The sequence below is a fragment of the Pyxicephalus adspersus genome, chromosome 2 (genome assembly GCF_032062135.1).
Source record: "Pyxicephalus adspersus chromosome 2, UCB_Pads_2.0, whole genome shotgun sequence".
Lineage (NCBI taxonomy): Eukaryota > Metazoa > Chordata > Amphibia > Anura > Pyxicephalidae > Pyxicephalus > Pyxicephalus adspersus.
Window position 1 is genome coordinate 96894669 of NC_092859.1, and position 19080 is coordinate 96913748.

General features: G+C 40.8%; 1 protein-coding gene across 1 annotated transcript in view; it reads right to left on the reverse strand.

The window, feature by feature from the left end:
* The window catches only part of CADPS2 (calcium dependent secretion activator 2), a gene marked incomplete in the record, with an annotated part of 181291 nt that overhangs the window by 121640 nt on the left and 40571 nt on the right, over window positions 1-19080 (reverse strand). Inside the window, 1 exon segment of the mRNA XM_072401573.1 lies at window positions 6430-6569. Within this exon segment, the coding sequence (XP_072257674.1) occupies window positions 6430-6569 (140 nt within the window).

Below are 19080 nucleotides of genomic sequence, written 5' to 3' on the forward strand. Positions count from 1 at the left end.
AGTAGGCACATTTGTAATTTAGACTTCACAATCTTTACCTTGACTTGCTGACCCAAAACAAGGATTAAGCAAAGTATTGAAATCGGAGGTTAGCACGTCCACTGGACAACTAGAGAGTTTAGATTGTCTGCAATTACATACAGCATCTGCATTTTTACCATCACAGATTTTTGGGTTTACTTTTTCAAACCCAACTCCAGGAAAACCATTAATTCACAAAAAAATACAACATATGGTAACTGTTTTACCTCCCGAAATGGCCTGTATGTTTATCCAACCAGTCCTTAGAATGTCACAGCCCTGTCATACAATACAGCCAAGTTGGCAGTCTAATGCAAACACAAGAGTTTTGCTTAATTCCCTAAGAAAGCTTCACAATCTAAGAAAAAATAATACCATATCACACATAGTACACATATCACAAAATGGAATCATATTTAGTCTGCATGCAGCTCTTGCTAGTAACTATAAATACCTAATTGGTTAATCTTGGTAATTAAAATAACATTTGCACCCTATTAAGACACCATGAATTCCCCAGCTCTCCCATCCACAATTATCGGCAGAATGATTAAAAGATACTGCTTAATAATTTGCTCTCCAAGGATACCCAAGCAAGATAAACAGTTAGCTATCTGTATCCTCTACAGTTGGAAAGCTTAGAATTAGTATACCCATTATCAAAACAAAAGGCACTGCTACACGTATCAATTATCTCAATGGAGTGCTAATCATATCATTATGAAAACAGCAATTTATGCCGAATGATCATCCTCTATTTAATGACTATTAACACACATGTACTGTCAATTAAAATGTATTAAAAACAGAATGAGAAAAATGAATTGACGGTGAATTAAAATGTTTTTCCTTGACCACACTGTACTAGGAACATGGATTATTTTTTACACAAGGCCTAATATACTAGCTTGGCTGTTTTGTTTTTTGTTTTTTTTTTTTTGCTATAGTTAAGTAAAACTCAAAATTGTTGAACAGCCTCATTCATATGACTATATTATTCACAAAGTCATTCTCGCAGTTTTGTCATACTCATGCGTTGAAAGATTTTGGTCACAAGTATAAACTCTAAATGTGACTTGTTACCCATGTATATCCAACATGCTGCAATGAAGAACTCTGGATGAAACAATAAGTCTCTCTGTAAAGGTATGACTCATTGGACCAATGGCTTTGTGAATAAATATAAGCCACCTGACCTTTATGTCCTCACTTGGCCTGGAGACAGTCAATGATTTTGCTGGCAGTGAAGAATGTAAAATGGCATTGTTGAAACTAGATTTACAGAAAACTGTTTTCTAATGCTAATTTTATCTTTATTTTTTACAACATTTTAGTTGTCATATTTGCATGTTTGCAGACATCATAATGCTCATCCCTTTTTACAAACACAATGCTTTTTTGACTTGTAGAATCCATACTGTAAGGTCACAATGTAATCCACCAGTCAGTGTCATCTGGTTGGGTCAATACAGACTATGATTCTCACTTATTCCTTCTGAATTTGGGGACACCCAAAAACACCATGAAAAAAATGTTTGCTTGCATAGTACTAACGTTTTCTAGCTTATGCCTGCATCTCTATTCTATGAATCCATTCCGAAGTATTGGCATATAAATATAGCCGCATGATAACAGCATTGTACCTCTAACATGCACTTAAAAGCAATAAATATTAAGCACTACAATATACAGGGTTCCTTTATGATCTCTTAAATTCCAGTCCCTAATAGTAGTTCAATCGTAAGACTATGAAACCCTGGGGAAAGGATTGCCCAATTTTAATTTTAGTTCAAGATAACTGAAGCTTTATACTTCATATTACACTTTCCCATAATATTACAAACATGTTTCTATGGATATAATGTTTGGAATATTTCAATGTTTCTATGCCCTATAAAAACCAATGCCCTTAAGGTATATTTAAATGCACAATTCTTTCCACAAGTACTTTAGTATTGTATTGATTTATTCAAATTCCAGCCATGGCAGGCTCTGTATTTTTTTAGTGCAGGTTCTATTCAAGTTTTCTTCATTTTGGTGAAAAAAAACTAGATTTGCAATAAAATTATTCCTGAAGCACTCTGAACTTTACTCACAAGAACTGCCCATGTATTTTAAAATTCAAAATTTGGTCCCTATACTGAAGTTTTGCATTACAATATACTACTGTAACAAACTGGAACATTTTCCTGTACCATACCAAGTTCTTCTAGCTTTTACAAGTGAAAATGGGGGCTTCACTCACGTTCACTCCAGGTGCGTGGAAACCACCCATGAGCAGTGTAAAGCTGATAAAATATCACATCTATCTAAAAAGTTTTTTTTTAATATAAAACATTCAGGAGTAATATGTGTAAAAAATTCACATATAGTACTTTAGTTTACATTTTATACTGTAAGATTTTGGGAAAAAAACTAATAAAAAAATCCCACAAAACTACATGTGACATACAGATGAAATCTCCAATAATTTCAACAGAGGCAGTTGAATTAATCACTAATAGACTTATATGTAATTATTATGCAATAATTCATTGATCTCATCAATGACGCAATGCATTATTCTTTTTGCAGAATTGTATTTAAAAGTGGATGTTGCCCAGACTGAACCAGGCACTAAAGCCAAAGGTGTGTGAACGTCTGATCCAAAAATGATAAAACCGATATAACTTTGTGTTGCTAAGTCTGGTAGAAGTTAGGAGGCTGGCTGCTAGTCACTCAGAATATGTCCTCCCTTCTTACAGTAAGAATAAAGATAGAAAGAGGCTAAAACGCAGAAATGCAAGGCATTGGTGTAACTTGCTGTGGTGAGCACTAGGTGGCACAACACGTTTATTTGATGTCTTGTTCCATATGTATGAGATTGCAGACCTCATCATTGATTTTTATATGCAGTAAACAAGACTCTTCTGAAGTGGGATTATAGGTTCTCTTGATTAAAAGGACAATGTAAAATGATAAAAGGAAAATGAATATTAATGCATCATTTCACAACTTGAACATACAATAATGGTCAGCAGAACCATAAACATGGGAACAACCTCCTTATTAGATCTGATGTATCCATAGCAAAATATTAGATATATTCCAAAACTCTGTTATTGCTGGAGGATGTGAATGATTTAGGCTAGCTAACCTGATATGATATTTGTCTGTATACCAAAAACCTTTTTATAGATTAAAACGTAGAACAGAAATTGGCGGAATGATATTTTTAACTTCTCTTCTACAGTCACATTATTTGGTATTGGAAGGCAATATTCTTCTTCAAATATTTGGACATTAGGAGTAGTGTTGGTCGAATAGCTCACTATTCGATTCGACAGCTATTCGGCTGAATATAGCAAAAAAATTCGGGTGGTCGAATTAGAATCCCATTAAAGTCAATGGGAGAAAAATTCTGGTTTGTTTCAGCACTGTGTAGAGCTTCTACAGCCTCCAAAACAGATGTAAAAAGATACATTATAAAAGGATACATAAAAAGATACATTGTAAAGAGATACATTGTAAAAGGATACATAAAAAGATACAATATAAAAAGATACATAACACTATTACATACCTCTGGACTTCACATGAAGATTAAAGAGCACCTGTCACATCTATTTTAGGCTAAAGCTAGGTACACACTTGCAATAATTATTGTTGGAAAATGAATGATTACGACCGATCAACGAGTATGCACGATTATACTTGAACAATCATATTGTGCACAATTCTGTACATGCTGTAACAATATGATCGTTCATATATATTTCCACCAACAGTGTCCACACGCTAGATACAATCGTTTGAACGATGCAGGGAGGGACATGTAAAGGAGAAAGTGTACCGCAGAAACATGCACAATCACTGAACGACCGTACACACGATAGATAGTGAAAGATCGTTGGCCAATCAGATCCACCGTGGCGGTCGTTCATTTTCTAACGACAATCCTCGTTCGTCTGTGTCCTTGGTCCCTTTTTTTGGCCAATCGGTTGTTCATCGGTTGTTTCTAACGATAATTATTGGACGTGTGTATGCAGCTTTAGTCTACACGGACTGCATTCCCATGGGCTAATCTACACCAGGACGTTTCCTTCAGGCACGTTTTTGAGCGTTATCTTAAACGTTGCTTGCAACATTTAAAAAATTAAAACACTGGATAAACGCAGGAAAACGTTTCCATTGAACTCACTGGAGGCTTTTTCAAGCGTTTTTAAGCTTATATGAAAGCTTTCATTGAAAACAATGGGGGCTTTTATAAACATTTTTAGCAGGACTTTGGAATCTGGAAGCCCCCTTTAATAAGGAGACTCCCAGATCTTCACCGCCCCACCCTGGGGAATGAGTACAGGGGTACATAAAACCCCTTACTCATTCCCTGAAAGGGTTAAAATATAAGAAAAAATAGGACAAGGCTTTAATTTAAAATTATTTTATTAATGTGTGTGTTTGTGTAATTTAACTTTTTTTTTTTCTTAAATTATTTCGCATCTGTTTTTTATTTTAAACTTGTTTTTTTTATTTTTTACAGGTTATCCCACAATGACATTATGAATCATAATGTCATTGTGGGATTCCTGGACCTGCCTTCAATTAGCAGGTGCCTTCAATTAGCTGTAACCGCAAGCAATAGGAGGGCAATGAATGGAAATACTATGTTCATTCATTACCTCTACTTCTCTGTGACTGGCTGAGAAATAGACCAATCACAGAGCAGTAGAGGTATGAATTGACATAGTAATGCCATTCAACCTCTATTGCCCTCGTATTGGCTCCCGGATCAGGGGAGCAGAGCTGTCAGCATAAAGCTCCGCTGATTGCTCGGCTCCCTGAGGAAAGGGAAAGCCTGATCAGGATTTCCCTTTCCTCAGCAACTCAGGGAGCAGAGCAATCAGCAATCATCTGTTTTTCTTGGAAAAACACGAACAAACAATTACACAGATATTGTCCAGAGACTCTTGGAAAGCTACAAAATGTTTAGTAGCAATATGAGCATCAAGGTGCATTTTCTGCTTAGTCATCTTTCTAAAAACCCGAAAAACCTTGGTGCAGTCAGTGATGAGCAAGGTGAACGATTCCACCAAGATTTGAAGGTCATGGAAGGAAGGTATCAGGGTAGATGGGATGTACATATGATGGCTGACTATTGGCGGGATTGTCCCGCTGAACACTGAACACTCCAGGAAAGCTATAAGCCTAATTTTCTACCTTAACTGCTTACCCAATTAATTTTCAAATGTTTTATTGTAAAAAAAATGTCAGAGTAACAATAAATCCTTTGTATGAACAAAATAAATTTAAATAAACAGTACATTCAAGTTATTTCATTATTTTTTTATTATATGTTTTTTGACAAAAATGGAGGGTACCCTGTATCGTAAAAACTGCATGTGATTATAAAAAAAACTAGGGTCATTTCTGGATTCACCACCCAAAAATTTGTAAAAAAAAAAAAACACGAGTGTAAGATCTAACTCAACAAAAATGTGCTCCCCAGTGTTATTATATGTTATAAAATTTTTTGTGCCTCAAAAGTCCATAGATCATGCTTCATGTTTTGTATATGAGTCTGGGTTGTGGCAGTGTTCTTTGGCAGCATAACTTAGCAAACAGTTAGTTACAGGATTACCAATTGAACAAGAGGGAAAAAAAGGCTAAAAAAAACAATATTGCATACACCCCTTCCAAGGAATGGAAAGCTGCAATAGGTCCGATTTATTTTTGGGGGTATAAATATGCTTTACGATTATGAACCATTTTAGAGGTGCATGCTCTGCTCCTCTTCTACCTACTCCATAAAGTGATGTGACATATGTACACATGCTATATTCATGTCAATCCAATGTATGACTACTCCATAAAAGTAAAAGGCTTTCAAAAAAACAATAGATTTCATTCACACAGGACAGATTATCACTAGTCTATTTTCATGTGTTCTTCATGTGTTCTTACATCAATAAAATATTTTACAAGTAGGAAATGCAGTTCTTCTCAATGTGGCTGTTTTTATTTATGCCCTGCACTGTACTATAAAGGGGTAAAGGAAACAAGATGGAGATCTTTACATATATGCGTGTTACTACATGAGCTGTAACACACAGAAAAGTGTGAATTATGTGCTGCAATTTACTTTTGCCATTAATTTAAAACAGAATGAAAAGGTCTTCGGAAAAGTTGTATAAAAAACACACTAATTACAAATTCTCAAACTAAGTTTTGAGCACAAAAGACACAGAAAATAGTAGGGAAATATGTACATTTTTACACAATTACACGTTATATAATACACAGTATAAAAAGACATACCAAGAGGTATAAAGCTGAAAAGCAAACAGTATATATAGTATTTTAAGACCACATAAGAGCAAAGGTTAAAATGAGTCGCACTTTAACATAAGTATTATTTTTTAACCAGCTTACCCACTATGCTTCATGTGAGGAGGTTTGTCCATCCTTATAGCCAGTTTAATCTTCAGATCCGTATCTTGACTGTTTTTGGGAACGGACATCTTGTGGAGCTCTGGTAACTTGGAGCTATTGGGTGTCGGCGTTAGTAATACCTGAGAGAGGAAAACCAAAAAAAAATCACCGTATTTTCCGGCGTATAAGACGACTGGGTGTATAAGACCATCCCCAACTTTTCCAGTTAAAATATAGAAGTTGTTGCACTTAAAAAAAACAGTAACAAAATTTTTACTTAGAAATTCTGAGTTTAGTTCCTCTTTAAGTGACAGCTGGGGTTGCAGACTTTACAGCCACCATAGTAGAAAGCAGCAGGGATTCTCTGGGCTATTACAGCCAGTCACACAGCTCCACCTAGTGGCTGATTTGTAAATCACAATATTATATAACACGCAATTAAAAATATCTATACCGCATGGCTCACAGCGTTCCCCCAAAGCTCTCTGACACTCTGACCCTTGGTAACCCGAGCTCGGATCTTCTCCCCATTCAGGGTACAGCCGGGTCCCTCCACCATGGTGTCACTCCCTATGTGCAGCACCCGAACAGATGATTCAAAATGTGGCAGCAAAAGAATACTAAACAACCAATGGCGAGCTTTCATTTGCTGACAACCAGGAAGTACAGAAACTTTCTAACTTTCTCGTTGGTGCGCTTACAGCAGCTTGTATGTGATTGGTAAGTACCCGGCCTATAAGACAACCCCCGACTTTGGCACAGATTTTTCGGGGTTAAAAGTTGTCTTATACGCCGGAAAATACAGTATTTAGAAAATACAGATACTGGAACATTTGTTTTTTTAAAGTACAAATGCTAGAAAAAGATCAAAATACAAACTGGATGTTAAATCTGGAGAAATCAATCAAAGTATACAATGAACATAAGCATAATTATTGAAAATCTTCTGTGAAAACCGTGCGTCTCAAAAAATAAATAAATAAAATAAATAAAAAAAAAAAATCAGTAGATCTAACAATATAGGCAACATACATGCCTATATTTCCTGCAAATATCTGGTTTGCAACTGACCCCACCACTTTCAAAGCTTCGCCTCTGATCCTTTATTCTGATGGGTTGCCTTGTTAAACCATTTCAGGGGCTTTGGTAATGTAAAGGTAAGGACAAATTTTACTTTTTCAGGTAAAGTAGAGATTAACATTAAATTTATGTCCAAAATTTACTGATCATTTTAGATACATATTTACTGAAGATAACAGCTTAATTATGAATTTTTATCTTATTTTCAATTTAAAGTGCCTACATTTGCATAATGTTTACATCGATTGGAAAAATGGGTTAAGTAAATGAGAAATATACATTGTAAAATAACCTCTGCAAATAAATTCTTAATCACCTACTTGACTAAGTTGATAAGTGGGAAATTCTTACTGGATGCCTGTTGCTGAGAGTTGAACAATGTGATGCAGTATTGTCCTTTAAGTTATGTCAACAAATAACCCCTAATGATTTATAACAAAAGGTCAAACTTGTAAGGCATGCCCATGTTTACCTGAGTACCAGCAACTATCTATCATCCTAAACAATAACTTTTCACTTTTGCCTTTTACTCCTAAATAAAACTTAGAGGGCTTTTCATAAATATCTTTTGAATGGGCTTACAGTCAGGGTTAGGACACACACACACAAAAGAACAAGTCATTAAACATTTTTTTTTGCAACAAAAGATCTTTCGCAAATCTGGTTGAAGCACATTTCTGTCTGTTGAGTTATAATTTGGTACTATAAGAGAAAGGCTGTGGGAATTTAAGGGTTGTGGTGAAGATTTATAATCTTATAAAATGCTATTTTTCTGGAAGCCTTTGCATCTTTACTCGAGCGTTTCAGGGCTGACTATTAGGGATGAGCGAGAAGGCCTCCGACAGTCTCAAAAAATTTCCTTAAACGTCCGATGGGTCCGCAAAATTTCGGTGAACCGATTTCGCGAACTCCATTAAAGTCAATAAGCCGACCTTACACATTATTAGCAAAGCCCCTATACATGTTGGAACCACCAAATTTGCTAGGTATGTGTAGGAGAACAGTGGCAACAAGGGAAACATACAAACGTTCCAAAAGGCCTTGAGGTTTTCCAGAAAATGGCAGGCAAAGTGACAGCAGGTAAAAAGGATTTTTGCGTGATGGACAACGTACAGAAGGCAGCATAAACATTAGGACATGTACGTGTGAACTAAACCCACTAGCAGCAGTCTTTGCCATCAAAAAAGCAGGGGACAGCATTGCTATTTAATGTACGCACCCCTATTTATTGTACAGCACTGCATCATTTTTTAACGCTATATAAATCCTGTTTATTAATATTAATTGCTAGCTGGCATCATGACCTGGATGACATGTGTCAGGAATGCCACCCATAAAGTTGTGGACAAGTAGCACGGTGACAAAAGGATGGAGGACCAGAGACAAGAGCGTGGGTCAGCGAGAGCAGTGGCAGTGTGTGGCCTCTGGTCAGCTATCGCCAGGGAGACCGCATTGGTAAGTGTCATGGAGAGCTGGGTGTAGTGCTTCGTCAATGCCACAAAGAAGTCTGTAATACAATTTTAGTGAATAAAGTACTGACAGGCAGCAGCAACAGCAAAAGGAGGAAGAGGTGGTGGGCCCTGAGAAACAGCGGAGACTTCATTGGTAACTCGCTGGGTGTAGTGCATCATCAGAATTTTAACTGTACCAAACGGTCTTCTTTGGTAAATAAGAACAGGTATCAAACACTAAAATATCTGTATTGGGGCTCCCCGCCTAACTCACACATTAGAAGCTACAGAAGGCTAACATTTATTTGCATTAATTTCATTACCTTCTGGTGAATGTTTTCTGAGCTGTATTATTGGGAAGACTATTAAAATTACAACCATTAATGGAAGATTTCAAGCAGTTTTACTTGGTGTTCATGCAGATCACACTGCTCTCCTGATTAAAGTCAAGGATTTGAAGACTGGTGAAACTGTGTGAGGAGCAAGGCTGTTTTTTTGGGCAAAATGTTCTAAACGTGGAACCAGTAGACGACAAAAGGCCAAGAGGATGAAAGACAATAGAAGAAAGATTCTGCATCTCCAGCACCAAAAGGTCTTGAGCTCGGGAGCTTCTGGCCTGAACATATGTCGCTATGGGAAACTGTGTTGGCTGCAGGTGGACACAAGAAATCATGTTTACCTCCGACATCCTCACCATGAGACCAGGGGTCTTTAAAAATGGTCTTCAAGTGGTGCTTGAAGACAAAGGCATCCTAAAGGTAACCCACGGTGGTCCTTGGCTAGGAGATATTTTGCCCCACCAATTTGGTGTGTTTTTGAATAATGTTTTTGATACACACGTGGTTGATGTGTACTTGTTTTCCATGGAGACTGGTGATTTTCTTCCTCATCGAACATCTACTGTGAAGGACTGTTTGACTCAGTATCTAAGAATGCCATCTGCACAAGTACATTTCTTGAATATCAAACATTGATGGAGCAAAATCCTAATATGTGGTCCGACCGTCCATTGTCTGTTACTTTGCTGAAAGTGTTGGCTCTGGAAGTATTGCACCTCCTAGATTTGCGTCAAGCTATGTTGGATGCCATACTTGCTGACTTTACATTGTTAGTTGACAGCTATCTTAATGCTCCTTGCCTAGCAAAAGCAGATACTTTAGCGGTGACTGAGAACTTATGCTCTGAGCTTCCCCTAGAACTTCAGCAGTTTTGTGTCCTACAGCAAAAGAGAAGAGAAAAGGCTTTACAAGAATGAATGATGTTACCAGCCATGGACTCCCTGTGAGATAAGAGAAAACCAAAGCCATGATCTCTAAATGGGTCATTCCTAAAAAAAGATTGGTGCTACGAGACGCCTTAGCACATTCACACTTTCACCTCTTTGTTTTGAGAACCACAGAACAATATAAAATTTGGTTTTCTCATGTATCAGCTTACCGGTAGGATTCATAAGAAATAATTAACATTTGAAAGAAAGAGAACTAATCTAATAATGATACAGTTGTATGTCTGCTTAAATATTTTAGAAAGTCTTGGCTAGAGTTTATTTGTTTTTTTATTAGTACATTTATATGTGGAGAAAATTAAGCACAGAACAACTCAATGTGCCTCTACTCTATTTTTGGGTTTCAGCATAGTCTGTTAAAATGTATCATTGTAAAAATATAGCTACTTTGGTTTGTTTAATACAACTGTTTCAAACATTGGACATTTTGTACAATACTGTACATTTGACCATTTCCAAAAAAAATTGGTAATGTAGTTTATTTAATTTAATGTAATTTATTTTAAAGTAGGCCAGAAATTTCACTGTGCCAAATAGTCATCTTTGGTATATAGGAACTGCAATTGATTTTATTTAGCTTTAGTGAATATACAGTGTGCAAAAAGATGACTAACAGTGTCTTCACTAATTATTTAGTGAATGTGCTGACTGCCGATTTAAATGTGCTGACTGCTGACAATTTAACAAAACTGACTAGCTATATGTGGCACTACAAGTAGCAGCAACCACAATTGTACCTTCAGTGCATGTGCAGTCAGTGAACAGCGCGTAAGAGTATAATACACACAATATAACTTGCACTAAATGTGCTGGCTGCTGACAATTTAGCAAAACTGACTAGCTAGTAGCTCATGTAAAAGTAAATGCCCTATAAAACACTGAACTATGCAGCAAAAAATGAACTAAGAAGGCTCCTAACACTGTCCCTGTCACACTACAGGTCTATCCCTGCATCTATCCTCTACACAACTGGCATCTAGAGTTGGTTGTAGAGCATCATCAATGCCACCCAGAAGTGTGCAATTTTAGTGAATGGAGTACTGACAGGTGGCAGCAGCAGCAGGAGGAGGAGGTGGGCCCCGAGATGGAGCATGGACCACATTGGTAACTGGCATCTAGAGCTGGGTGTAGTGCATCGTCAATGCCACCCAGAAGCGAACAATTTTAGTGAATGAAGTACTGACAGGCGGCAGCAGCAGCGGGAGGAGGGGAGACGGCAGCAGCAGCTGAGACGGAGCAGGGACCACCTTGATAACTGGTATCTAGAGCTGGGTGTAGTCTATTGTCAATGCCACCCAGAAGGGTGTAATAGAAAAATTGGAAATTTGTGATTAAACGTAGAAGACCACCAATGTTTTGTGCGCCAGCACTGTTGCTGTGGTCTGTGGTGCCGGAAGCGGTAGAAAGGTAGACGATATTGCTAGTTTGCATAATGGAGTGGATGACATGAATGCCATCCTCAATCTTACAATACTTAGCTGAAAAATTAGGCAAAGGCAATGGTACCTATCAGTGTACCTATCAGCAGTACTGGGGGTTTCCATCTGCAGTTTGTTGGCCTCCCGGAAGCAGCAGAGATGTAAAGTATTTTGCTAGCTGCCTTTTTTAAAAAGGTGAGGCGACTGACATTTTCCGGCAACAGTCATGATCGGTTGTACGTGACCACTCCGCCAGTGGCACTGAAGGTTCTTTCAGACAGAACACTGGATGCCGGACACAAAAGAAGCTTGATGGCATACTGTGCCAAAAGCGGGCAGATTTCAAGCTTGTTGACCCAAAAATGAATGGCGTCACTACCGGTCAGGACAGGCATCCTCCTCCTAACTGCTGTCATCGACACCACCACCACCAGTCAGAAAAGAGCCAACGTAATCGTGCACCATGCGCTTCATGCCTTCTCGATGGTTATGCCCCTGCACTTCACTTGTTTGAGGTGGCTGCATCAGGTCTCGCCAGGCATCAAGAAAATTCCCTGCCTTGGCCTACACTTTTGGAAGTGTGCCGCTACAGGAGGATACAGTGGAGGCAGTGTCCGCCTGAGCTCCCTGTGTGGAATGTGGTGCGCGGAACTCCTCACACAGCCCGTCACATAGTATTCTGCTCAGGCGGGTCACCTTTTTTTTCTCTTGCGCCGGACTGGGTAGAAACTGTGACATTTTGTCTTTTGTAGCGGTGGTCAAGAAGAGTGGCCAGCCAGTAATCATACCGGTTTTTGATGCTACAAATGCAGGGGTCCCTCCGTAGGCATCGCAACATGTGGGCACACATATGAAAGAGGAGTTTCCCTGGACTCATCCTCCTCCTGTCCCTCAGTAGGCGCCAAAAATCTTCCTCCTCATCACCCACCTCCTTCTCTTCAAGCTGCAGCAGTTCCTGTTGTTCCATGCCTGGGGTGTGACAGTACAAATGTGGGTTGGACAGTTCTTGTCCAGCAGCCCCAACATGGTCCCCCTCATCATCATCATCACCATAATCATAATCATCTTCTTCCTCCTCTTGAAACTCCTGATGCTGGCTGTGCGCTATGGAGTGTAATGCCACCCTCATCCTCCCCTATTTCTTCCTCACCTCCCATCAGGCCACACAGGGTATTATCAAGCAGAAAGATGATGGGTATGACATCGTTCCACCCTGACCACTCTCGACTCACAACGTTTGTGGCCTACTCAAAGAGGGCCAGTACCTTGCACAGCGTCTCCATCAGCAGCCACTGGTCACTGTTAAAATAGCTCAGCTGTGTGGCTGTACCAAGGGCCCCGCTGCCTCTATGCACCACACTGACCAAGTAATGGCGGGTGGCTAGCTTTTGCTCACACAGATGCTGGAGCATGTGCAGGCTGGATTTCCATCTAGTAACTGTGTCAAAAATCAGTCTATGCAGTGGCAGCCTCTGTTGGCGCTGGATCTTTCTAAGAGCCACAGCAGCAGTAGGGGGTCGGCAGACATTGCTGCTAATGAAGCAAGCCTGTCTCAGTAAGTCCTGCAGTCCTGGGTACGTGTGGAAGAACTTCTGCACCACCAGGTTCAGTACATGCGCAAAGCAAGGCACATGTATTATGCAGCCCATGCGCAGTGAGGCCAAAAGGTTGGCCCCGTTGTCGCACACGACGTTGCCTGTTGTGAGTCGGGAGAGCTTCAGCCAAGCCTCCATCTCTCTGTGCATAGCAGTCAAGAGTTCTCTGGTGGTGTGACTTCTCCCCCAAGGACACCAGTTTTAGCACTGCATGGCAACACTTGTGTTCGAGGGAGCCGTAGTGGCTTGCCGGCTTAACTAAAGTGTCCTCCGCTGCTGTCCTTTCAGGAGGAGTGTCGAAAAGAGAGGGGTTGACAGTAAAAGCAATGCAGGAGGAGGGAGAAGACTGGGGTGGACCATGCTTTCCCACCACACCCCTCGGTGGAGTGCTGTAATGCCTCCTGCAGACTACTGCCCACTGAGCAATGCAAGGCCACCCAATATTTACTACATCGCCGCGAGAAGTCTTAGTCTTAGAGACGTAGTAGCAAGGACAGTTGGAGGTGGAGAAAGTCAATGGAGGTGGAAGAAGAGACAATGAAGAGGTTGCACCTCCTTCAAGAGAACACAAGTACTGCTCCCACTTTGGTTTGTGGTTCTTGCGCATGTGGGAAAGCAAGGATGTTGTACCCAAATGTGATGCAGCCTGTCCTCTGCGGATCTGCTTGTGGCACAGGATGCGGATTGCTACGCACCAGTCATTGTCTTTCAGCGTGAAAAAGGACCACACTGGAGAAATGCGTGCAACCACTCTGCTGCTCTTTTTCTTTGCCTGCCACTGCGTCTGCTGGGTTCCCTGCGTCTGCTCCAGCTCCATCTCCCCCACGGTCACATCGTCTTTGACTGTTTTCCTGCTTGTGCCCACTTGTCTGTCTCTTCTTTGGGACTCGCATGAGGCAGATTTGCAGCCCCTTCCATCCCCAGTCTGTTGCTGCCTTTCCTCTATGTCTGTTTTGAAACTGCTGCTAGCCCTTACACGCACTGGTGGTTCCCAGGTGACATCACCATCATCATCCTCATTTTCATTCAAGCCAACCTCTGCAAATACAGCCACTGATCCAGAACCCTCGCCCAGCAAGTGCTGACCACACTCTCCAAGGGTCTCAAAGTCTGCCTCCTGCTCTGAAATTCGCACTGACAGATCCTCAGGCTGTTCATCAAACAACAACAAGGGAGAGTCATTGGGCATGGGAGGTCATACAGGCACCTTAGCCACGCTAACTCCTGTCTTTGCTCCTGTCTTTGCTCCTGTCATGGCTGTGCTGGTTGCTGCTGCATTAGAAGAGCTTGCTGCACTTGAGGCCCCAGAGACCCAGTCCACAAAACTCTCCACATGACGTGGCTGTATGATTGTATTCCGCCTTCTCAATATATCTACCAGCGTACTGGTGCTCCACACACATCTCAGACCTGTTTGAAAACGTGTGCTGCTGCCTCCAACAGTTTGCTGCTGCTGCTGTAGTACAGTGGCGGACTCCTGGGGAGTATGCCCCCTGCCAGAGGCGGCAGGTCGCCCTACCCCACACCTTCTCCTGCTCATCTTTTACATATTTGGACAAAAATGCACCGGTACCAAACGGTTTCTTTGGTAAATAGTAACAGGTAACAAACTCTGAAATCTGTTTTTTTTTTTTTTTTTTTTTTTTTTTTTTTTTAGAGAAGGACAGAAATTTTTCGATACCAAATTGTCTTCTTTGGTAAACAGCAAAAAGTATCAGACTGAAATATCTGTATGTTTTTTTATAATAGGACAGAACGTTTTCTGTACCAAACTGGCTTTTTTGGTATGTTTATGTTAAAAAATAGCAGCAAAATGTAGGGTGAAAACAGGGCAATAGGGGGGGGGGGGGGGGGGGGGGTCACCAGTATGATGATTATTAAGGAGCTCACATAGTCAAATCAACACTTTAAACCTGTATATGGGCATAATAGGCATCCCAAGAGTCCCAGACCTGTTCAAACATGTGTGATAAGCTTAGATGTGGGTTTGGGGGGGCCCGTGAAGGGCAATCCCAGTAGATGGTGGAGTGGGTCAGGGGAGTGGGTCACTTCTGTGATTAGAATATTAACCCTGTCCCAAAGGCTATAAACAAAATTTTGTACAAGTTTTCTTTGTAAAATGTGCATATGGAGCTTTTATTGGCCACCTCCCAGAACTTGTACCATTCATCTCCATCTAGGGCACGGCCAAAAATGACTTCTCAGGTGCCCATATAAGTAAATTTGCCAGAAGCCCCCTGTGCAAACAGATGGAGGAGGCGATAAATGGAGGAATTAAGACCTTTGGCATAAGGACCGGTGGCAAAAATTCTTTCAAAAGGGTTGAGTGTAGTAAGTTTGGGCGATTGTTGAAGGGAAAGGACATAATGCCTTATCTGCAAGTATGCAAAAAAGGAGGTTTGTGGGAGGTCAAATTTGTCTTGTAATTCCTGAAAGGAGAGTAGTCATTTCTCCACCGGGTGTAAAATATGCCTAATATGAAACAGCCCCCTTTCCCTCCACGAAAGCCACATATTTCTAGTTAAACTATCGGGTAGCGATGGGGTGTGTATAATGGATGTAAGTAAAGAGGCTTGGGAGGATAGACCATCCTTAGTCTTATATGCTCTCCATATATTCCTCACAAACACCATCGGTCCCCAGCAGGTCTCTATCCGTTATTAATGGAGGAGCTCCATAACATCACATTAGGGTGAAGCAGGGCAATCCAAGCTTCCTCTAATTCTCAGCATTTACTGGGAGAGGATAACATAGTCCATGAGGGCAAGTAGCGAAAGTGAGTTGCTACATAATATTTAACCAGGTCTGGGGCTCCAAGACCCTCCAATTCCTTGGGTGTACAGACCACTGATCTGGATAATCTGTGTTGTTTGTGTGCCCAAATAAAATTCAGAAAACCAGCCTGCAACTTTTTCAAAGTCAAAATCAGGACCCGGACTGGGAGAGTTTCAAATAAAATATAGAAGCTTGGGCAAGAGCATCATTTTCACAGACGCAATGCGTCCTAAAAGCGACAGTGAGTCCCCTTTCCATTTATTCAAATAATTGTATATCTCCAGAAACAGTGGGGGGAAATTATTCGCGCACAGTTGGTTATGGAACTAAGGAGGCTGTGATCTTAGTTCCCAAGTAACTCAGAGAATGTTCCCGCCACATGAAGGAATAACTATCCTGTAATGCTGGGAGTTGCAAGGGTGGTATATGTCATGGCTTCTGTCCTTGAGGAACTGACCTTATAACCTGAAACAAAAAGCATTTAGTTCGGACCACAAATTCGGGAGAGTAGTAAGGGGCTGTATAAGCGTGAGAAGGACATCATCCGCATAGAGTGAAGTTTTATAGGGGGATCCCTTCACTGGAACACCCTGAATATTGGGATTAGAGGGTACTCTCGCCGCCAGTAGTTCAATACTAAGGGCGAAGAGCAAGGGGGACAGGGGGCATCCCTGTGGCGTCCCATTTTTGATGGAAAACACTGTAGAGGAGGCATGAGGAAATTTGACAGAGGCCCAGAGGAAACTATAAAGGAAGTGAATTGCTCCCACAAAGGGGTCTGAGAACCCCATTTTAGTAAGCGTAGAAAACATGAAAGGCCAGCTGAAACGGTCAAACGCCTTCTCTGCGTCCAAACTCAAGACAATTGAAGGAGTTTTGTGTTTGTTGAGGATTTCAATAACAATAATTACTCTGCGTGTATTGTCGCTCGCATGACGGTATGGGATGAAGCCCGTTTGGTCCCTGTATACAAGAAACGGTAAAAACTTAAGCCGGTTTGCTAAAATCTTAGAGTAAATTTTAAGATCCGAGTTCAGTAACGCAACGGGTCTGTAGTTAGTACAATCCGTTGGATCCTTACCCGGCTTGGGGATAACAGTAATATGGGAGCATGACATGGAAGGCGGGATGGACCATGGAGAAAAATCATTAAAAAAGTCCACTAGATGGGAAAGAAAATTCAGCAAGAAGGTTTTGTAATATAAATACAGCAAACCATCTGGGCCAGGAGCTTTATGTGAAGGGAGATGAGAAATAACCTTGGAGATTTCCTCTTCAGTAATGGGACTATTAAGGTTCTCCAGGTGTTCTGTCTTCAACTGGGGGAGATTCAGTTCAGCTAAGTAGGCGTCTATGGTGGCCTGTAAAGCTGAGCCCATGGAGCCCTGTGCCTGGTGCACCGTGTGATATAGTTGGGTGTTCAAACCGGGAAGCTATTTGGGATGGGTAATACCTTAATAACTTCTTCTCGTCTTTAATGGCCATAGGGGAGGAACTAGATTGTATATCTCTCAGTTTGAGTGCCAGAAGTGTATCTGCCTTGTTGCCTTTGTGGTAATAAAGCTGTCTAGTATGCTGCATCATCCAGCTGACCTTCCTCAGCTCCAGGGCCCTCAATTTGGAGCGGAAGGAAGTCACCTCCTATAGGAGGCCCAGTGACTGTCTACCAGAGAGCTTCTCCTCCGCAGTCCATAGTGCCTGTACTGTTAAGGCATGCTGTAGGTTGGAGTGCCTTTTAAGGCGGGAGCTCAAGGCCACACACTGGCCCCTAATGACCGCCTTGTGGGACTTCCGGAGAGTGGAAGTGCGCGTCACTGAACCCTTGTTCCCGGTAAAATAGTTTTGTATTCTAGCAGTAAGGGACAGTTTGGTGTCCATGTTTTTAAAAAGAAAATCATTCATCCACCAGTAACATACTCTAAACTTAGAGGGGCAAACAAAACCTCCAACTTGATCGGGGCATGGTCTGACCACAAAATAGGGTGAATATCAGCAGAAACACTGTTCCTCAAGAGTGGTAAATTGATGAATAGGTAGTCAACTAGTCCTACTTACTAGTAGGGTGCTGAATTGGCCAGCTGTCAAACATACAGCTGGTGACGTCCCATAAGCTGCCTAAAAAACTAGGAGCATTGCAGCACAGTAGGAGGTGTGGGGATGTAAACAGACGTCCTATCTTGATTTGGAGAGGAAATTAAATTTAAGTCTCCACCCACAATCAAGTATGTGTGAATTCTTCCAAAAGGGCTAGTGTTTTAGTAAGAAACTTAAACTGCCCCGCATTAGGAGTGCAAATGTTGCACATGGTTAAACGGACCCGTTATAGGGTACCATGTAGAATAATGTACCTGCCCTCCGGGTCAGTAATATAATATTTTTTTTTTTTCTGTAGGACAGAAATTTTTCTGTACCAAACTGGCTTTTTTGGTAAATAGCAAGAGGTATCAGACTGAAATATTCCCTGTATATATGCCTGTACTCAGACCTCACCTGATGGCATTCAGAGTTAGCACAGCAAAAAAGGACTATAAAAGCAGACAACATGAATAGGTTGAATGTACACACTAAAATTGCAGAATTTGCTCTGATTACAAATATATAAATAATCTATTTGGTCATTAAAAAAAAAAATATTCCCAGGTTAGGAGCTCTGTTCAATACCAGATTTATACTTGTAACCCATGCTAGAGAATTCAAATTAGTAGATATAATACCATATCGATTTTAGAAAGTCCACATATGTTAAGCTGTTCTAATACAAGTAATGTTCTTGTAATAATTCTAGTTCATATACCGTGTTTCCCCGATTTTAAGACATCCTCATTAAATAAGCCACCCCCCGATTTTTGAAAAAATAATTAAAATAAGAAACTCACCCGTGAATAAGACATCCCCCAATATTTGATCCTGTGTGTGTTTCCTTGATGCTGGCTGCAGCACGTGTCTGCTCCTGGCTGCAGTGCAGAGTGAAACTGAAAGTAACAAGCCGGCATTCTGCACCAGGAAGCAAGCTGCTGATCCCTGCCCTAACGGAGATCCCTGCCCTA